This window comes from Apis mellifera, unplaced genomic scaffold (genome assembly GCF_003254395.2).
Source record: "Apis mellifera strain DH4 unplaced genomic scaffold, Amel_HAv3.1 GroupUN_95, whole genome shotgun sequence".
In the NCBI taxonomy this organism is placed as follows: Eukaryota; Metazoa; Arthropoda; class Insecta; order Hymenoptera; family Apidae; genus Apis; species Apis mellifera.
The window spans coordinates 7,245-14,677 of NW_020555891.1; the positions used below are offsets into that span (position 1 = coordinate 7,245).

The 7,433-nt window shown below is 20.5% G+C and overlaps 1 protein-coding gene across 1 annotated transcript; it reads right to left on the minus strand.

Annotated features, from left to right (window-relative positions):
- Nucleotides 1–596: 596 nt before the first annotated feature.
- Nucleotides 597–6,655, minus strand: LOC113219372 (organic cation transporter protein-like; the record flags this gene model as incomplete). Its single annotated transcript, XM_026445998.1, has 5 exons — nt 597–1,310; nt 2,178–2,526; nt 4,511–4,725; nt 4,816–4,928; nt 6,293–6,655. Coding segments are annotated over 5 exons (1,221 nt in total), but the record flags the coding sequence as incomplete, so codon positions are not given.
- Between the last annotated feature and the right edge of the window lie 778 nt (nt 6,656–7,433).

Consider the following 7,433-nt stretch of genomic DNA (forward strand, 5'->3'; position numbering starts at 1 on the left):
ATTTATTGGAGCTTGATTGGGATGTTTTGCCACATCCACCATATAGTCCTGACCTTGCACCATCTGATTACTTTTTGTTTCGATCTTTACAAAACTCCTTGAATGGTAAAAATTTCAATAATGATGATGATATCAAATCGTACCTGATTTAGTTTTTTAATAAAAACCAGAAGTTTTATGAACGTGGGATTATGATGCTGCCTGAAAGATGGCAAAAGGTCATTGATCAAAATGGGCAACACATTACAGAATAAAGTTATTTAGTTCCATGAAAAAATTGTCTTTGATTTTCTAGAAAAAATCCGCAATTACTTAGTTGCCAACCCAATACTTTCATCGCATCAACTATACACATTTCTGAAAGGGAATTCAGTATTCATTTCTATTTTTCACTGCTTTGTTTTTAAATAATAGATATTTTATTTTTTTTATATCGTAAATATATTATAAAGTTGTAATATGTTAGTAAATAAATATATATTCAATATTCAATGGAATTAGTCAAAGATTTTTATTGATTTTAAAGAAATTTATCTTGAAAAATTATTATTTTGATAATTAATTTTTATTATTATAATTTTAAATAGATTTGAAACTCTAGCTTGAATCTTGGTTTTATTATAAAACATATACAAGAATAAGCTTTACATCGAAGTAAAAATAGTCACGATTAATCAATCGCGTGACAAACATTCGAGGTCGATCTCTTAATATCGATCTAAAAATTTTTATACTTATTATTACATACAGGATACATGATTCTATGTCATAATGATCAGTTTATTTTTATCTCGACTTATGTTTTTCAAAATTCACAATTTTATTATTTCTTTTGTATATATATATATAAACACTGATGGCAGGAAAAAATGGTTTGGTTTACCATAATAATATCAAATAATCAAAAACGATAGTCATTTTATTATAAACATTACTTTAATCTAAATTCTTAATTTAATTTTTATGATAATTAAAGATTTAAATTTAAAATTTTTAATTTTTAATCATTTTTGATGGGAAATTAATGATGACGATTCTGAAATAAGATTACTTTTGCAACTTGCTTTATACTAATATTGCATAATTTTTTAGAAGACTAATAATTATTCACTAGAAATCGAATATTTCGTTACAATTTTTCCACTTCTATAATCGAGCTTTTGAATTTTTTGGATTTTATGCTCGATCTTCGTATCATATTGCTCCTTAAAGTTTCACCACGGAGAGATGCTCTCATCGAATTTCTCGTGCTGCATTTAGAAAATGATCTGAATATGGTGACTGGTGGTATTTCTTCGTCTTTACGTTTTCTGAAAAATTGAATTTAAGAATAAGTTTTAAAAATCATAAATTGATTAGGCTAAAAATTTCTTATTTAGTAAATATTTATACGCATAACAATCTCGCATAATGCATAACAATTATGTATAACATTATTATCTGCCATTAAATTATTTGATTACTTATTATTATTTTTATTATTATATTTTAATGATTATTATTATTGCTCTTTTTAATCACTAAAAATCAATCTTATTAAAAATAAAATAAAAAATTTCTCAAATAAAAATTAATAAAATAAAATATGTGAAACTAATGCAAATTATATATAATTTAATATTTAATATTTAATAATTAAATTTATAATTAAGTTTTTGATTTTTTTTAGGATTTTCATTGTAATTTTTAACTATATACAATATAATATTAAGGCAAAGCAAAAATTATCAACGTAAATATTTCTATAATATATATAACATTTTACTAAATAATAAAATTTTATTATCAGTAAATTATAAATGTTTATGCAAAATAAAAATGATTAAAAAAATTAATTTAAATGAAAATTTGTTTCATTTTTTTAAATATTATAATGCATACTTTAAATATTTTGTGTTTTTTTTCGTATTTTATATATACATATATATTTTGTAAATTTTATACATTCAAATTTTTAAATAAATGCATAAATATCCGCAATCTAGTTATCAAAATTTGTTTATTCTTTTTAAATTTACTAAAAAAATTAATAATATCAACATATATCTTAATTCAATATTTTAAATAATTAAAAATTATAAAATTATTCACATTTAATAAAAAATTTAAAAATCTCTTATGAATTTCATATAAATAAATAAGAAGATTAAAATTTTTTTTTCTAATCATGGTTTTACCTTTCGATACAAGGAAAGTCCCACATTTTCTGATCTTTTCCAAAGTCCTCTCCATCCTGCAGCGTTTGCGGAAGATCTTTGTCTAACGTTTCCGGTAGAAACAAAGTCAGAAGACCACATATAATACCAAGAGTACCTAACACAAGTAGAGGCAAAATCGATGAAACGACATCAAGATACACGACAAAGGGTGCAAGGATACTGGCGACGTATCCCATTATGTGTATCAGAGCTACACCCTGAGCTCTAACTACCGTCGGCAACACTTCAGCTGCATATTGGAGACCAATATTGTACGAGATATTTATCCAAAATCGACCCAGAATTGCCAAAGTAGCTGTATAAATATCTGGAAAAAAAATATTAAAGTAAAATTTTAATTTTTTTAACAAAAAATTTCATTTTAATTAAAAAATAAAAAAACATCAAATTCGTTTTATTATCTTTAGATGATTTATTTTAATTTATATATTTATTTATCTTAATTTATATCATATTATTATTATGCTCATTCATTTTCCATATATTTACATGTATTTTATGCAAAGAAGAGATTTTATTAATTTTTTGTAAATGGATGTAAAAAACGCACAAAGATTAAATATTTATATGCTTTTTTTAAATAGCATCATGTATTTTTTAATGCATTTTATTCTCATATTTTTGGTAAAAAAATATATTCAATCCTTTCAAAAATCATTAAGAGATATTTTAATTTTAGTTTTATTATAAAATCATGATTTTATGCTAATATTGATAAATGAAACTAACATAAAAACATTAACATAAGAAAATTATGATTCATTATGAATCATAGCAATATAAAAATTAAAATATTTCTCTAAAATTAATAATTTTTTAATAAATTTTATAATTTTATATTTTTTTTATGGAAAATATTAGTCTACTGCAATTAGTACATTAAAAAATATATTATTCATATATATTTAAAAAAATATATTCAATCTTTATGTGTCTTTTTATACAGAAAAAAAAAATCTTCATGTGTTCATATACAAAAAAAAAACATTATAATATATTTTTAAAATTAATCAACTTATATTTTTCGATATGAATAATGACATAAATCAAAATGATAATATCAAATAAGCCATAAATCACATATATTATATGTTATATTTTTTTTCTATTCACGAGAAAAATTTTCTAACTTCAAACAGAAATTTATCTTAGAAAATAAATTTGACAATTCTCTAAGAAGAAAACAATATAATAGTATATAATAAAAAATTATAATAAATCAATAATTCATAAAGATAATAATATATGATATATTGGTTTAATATAATATAAAACATGTATATTTTATAAAAGGAAAATAAATTAATATGCTATTATCATCGTATATTCAGTAAATCGCTTACATAATTATAGATAAATATTGTCAAATTGTTATATCATCTACTAGAAATTTCTTCATCCACTATATGTCTAATAATTATTTAATATTATTTATGGAATCTATGGAAAAATTTATCTTTAAAATTCGATCATGTACGATAAATTAGCATTTAGTAATGATATATCGTATTATTTATTTCAAAAATATGGCAAAAATATATTTTTCAAAGAATATAAAAAGAAGATACATAAGAAATAAATATATTTATAGCTTTTTTAATTCATTTCTTTATTTCATTTCATTATATCAATATAATAATAAAAATAAAAATATTTTATATTCAATTTCTTAATATTTTACAACTACTTAATCTACATAAATTAAAAAATGAAAATCTCTACATAGATTGTTATTAATATTTTTTTAGGATATTTTTGAAGATTCGAATTTAGAGATTAAAACAAACACAAAATAAAAGTTAATGAATAAAAACATAAATTAAATAAAAAATATAAATATAAAAATATAAAGAAATGTAAACTTAATCACATTAGCATTAATTCGGAAAATTTTTAAATATGTGTGTGCATTATAGAAAGATGTATAAAAATGTGTATTAAAATGAATAGATATATATATATATATATATATATATGTTATAAAAATAATACATTATATTTAGAAATAAAAATATTTCATAACGCTAAAATTAATGATTTAAACCCATGTTTATTAAAATTTTTGACAACAATTTTTGTAAATATCTTGTATATATATATATATATATATATATATATATATATTACAAAGAAATACTTCGTAAAATATAAAATACTATTCGCATAAATTAAATTTATCATAATAAACCATAATAAGTTTTGAAACCATTTATTTTACTAAAATAAAAAAATAACATAATTTATATTTCAATAAAATATAAAATATAAAGTAAAAAAAGAAATATACAAACGATTGGAAACTATAGAAGCCCAAATGCTGAATACACCGGAAATGACAAGAGAACAGCAAGCTAGCCATCTTCTACCCCATCGATCAAGAACAAGCGTAAGGAACGTGTCTGCGGGCAATTCGGTTGCTGCAGCAATCGTGAATGTGACAAACACGTTCAAGCCTAAATTATTGACGTTTCGTACGTGACCATCGAATACTAAAGAAATCGCCATCCTAAGTAACGGAGAAAAGAAACAATTCTATGCGATGAAAGAATTCTGCAATTTCAATCAAATTTTTTGATATTTGTAAGATAATACATACCAGATAATAATGAATAATATGGTGATATTTCGTAAACGTGGTGTTTTGAATAAATCCAATACCGAATATGTTTTATCAGCTTCCTCCTCTTTGCATATTCTAGCACAAGTTTCCTATTAATGCCAAATTTCAAAAACTTTTTAATATTTATTATAATATAATTATATATATAATTATTATTTCTATTTATATAATAATAAAATATTTTAATTTGATATTTATAAAGTTTCACGAAATATTACATTAAGTTATAGTAAAATAATATCAACTTCGCGAATATAAATATACATATATATGTGTGTGTATATTTAATTTTGAAATCATAAATTTATAAATGTTGTAAAATTATTACATCTATTAAAAAATTTTTTTTATTCGTATATCGATAAATTTACTATTCGTTCTACTTATATCTATATAAAATTTTTAATATCATTCTATTTTTAATTTCAGTAATTTACTAATAAAATTATAATCTTGGGAGTAGGATATATCAATAGCAAATAATAATAATAAATAATAATGATCATTTAGTTGGATTTGAAAATCTTTTGAATCTTAGGAAGATAAAAAATTATAAATTTAATCTTAAATAAAAAAATAATATAAATATATAAAAAGTAATATAGAAATAATAGATAATTAGATATTAATATAAGATTAACATTGAGTATAAATTGTAACAATTGTTAAATATGTTGTAATTCAAAATAACGATTAAATTTACATAAACCAAATATTTACTTGCAACATTTATTTCAAAAATACAGTATAAATATTTTTCATAATTGTATTTATATTTTTTTTTAAATTCATCGATACGAGTGATTAAAAATAGAAATATATTATGTTCAATTATATTGCTTAATCTATTAATTTAATAGATTACTCTCTATTGAGTGCAAAATATTTTAAAAATATAAAATATCATAAAATGAATTTATTATAAAAAATAATATGTCAATAATTTATCTTATCAAGAATCAATATAATTTTATTATTAATCCAATATATATATATATATATATATAATATATATATATATATAAGACATTATGTAGAATAATGAAACAGATAATTACATAACTACAAAAAATAAGTTTTTAAAAAAAAATAAATAAAATTTTTATTTAAAACTTGTTGAATATATTAAGTTGAATTGAAAATTTTTAATTTAGGTACAAGAAAAACTAGTTAATTCGTGATTAAATACGAATGAACTATTAATAAATAATTTAACCAATAACCAATAATTTAACTTTAACCAATTTCATTTGAAAAATTTTTAAAGTTCATTTAATCGAATAACAAAGGCTTAAATTAAAAAATATTATTCTTTCTTCTTATTGATTTATTCGTGCAAATTATCATTTTTAGAATTACTCCTTTTACTTGATTGTATTTATATTATTTTACATGATAGCTTGATACGTACAAAATACAATAAAGAAATATTATAGAAAAATTGATTTCTTACACGGAATCGTTTGTAGACGTCATCGGGTACCTTGGTGCCGTTTATTCGCTCGAATTTTCCCAGAATATCGATGGCCTTGTCCACTTGACCTTGGCTGACCAGCCATCGAGCGCTTTCCGGTATCAACCATGGTGTCGCTACGGCTAAAATAAGAGGAACTGAAGTTGCGATGCAGGTCATCCTCCAATCGAGTAAAAAATAGGCGATCCATGGTAAGATACAAGACGCGAATGTAAAGAACATGGCTATCGACATATTCGCCACAAAAGTTCGCCATTTTGGTCCAACGTATTCTAACACTGGAATAAAAAAAACATAATCTTTTATCAAAAAATCATTTGTGAAAATAATATTCGATGAAAAAATTTTAAATTATAACTATATATAATAAATTAAATTTAAATTATTTAGATTAGATTTCTATAAAATTCTGTCTTATAAATATAAAAAATAATTATATTTATTATTATTAAAAGTTTGCTATTTCAATCCAATGCTTTTTAATGGAAAATATAATATTTTAAAATTGTAAGAAAAATGTCATTTGTGAGAAAAATATTCAACGAAGAAAGAATAAAATATAAAATTTCATAAAACTTCAAATTATAAATATAAGAAATTTAAGAAATAAATATTTAAATAAATTTCCATAAAATTCTTTTAAAAATAAGATATATAGTGTAATAAGATTTCAATTAATCGCGATTATCTTGAATCTCGATCATCTAGATGAATATTTAAAATATAAAAGTAAAAAAAAAATTTGTATTATAATACATAAAAAATGCGTAATTCGTAATTATTTCTTCCCGAGCCCTAAATACTTATACTTAAACTAATTATTCGTAATTAGATTTTTTATTTATTCATACTTTCTTTTATTTATTCATATTTTTTATCATTTAAATCAATTAATTAAGATCCCAAAGTAAATGATTACGATTACTATTGAACATGAAAGTTCGCTATCTTGATTCAAAAAAGTTATTAAAAAAAATTATTAAAATAAAAAATATAATATTTTAAAAAATCATTTGTAATGTAAATCAAAATAATATTCAAATATTAACAAAAAAAAAAGAAAAAAATGTAACAAAAATTGTTTAAGTATAAGTATAAACTTAAACTTTTTTATCACAAT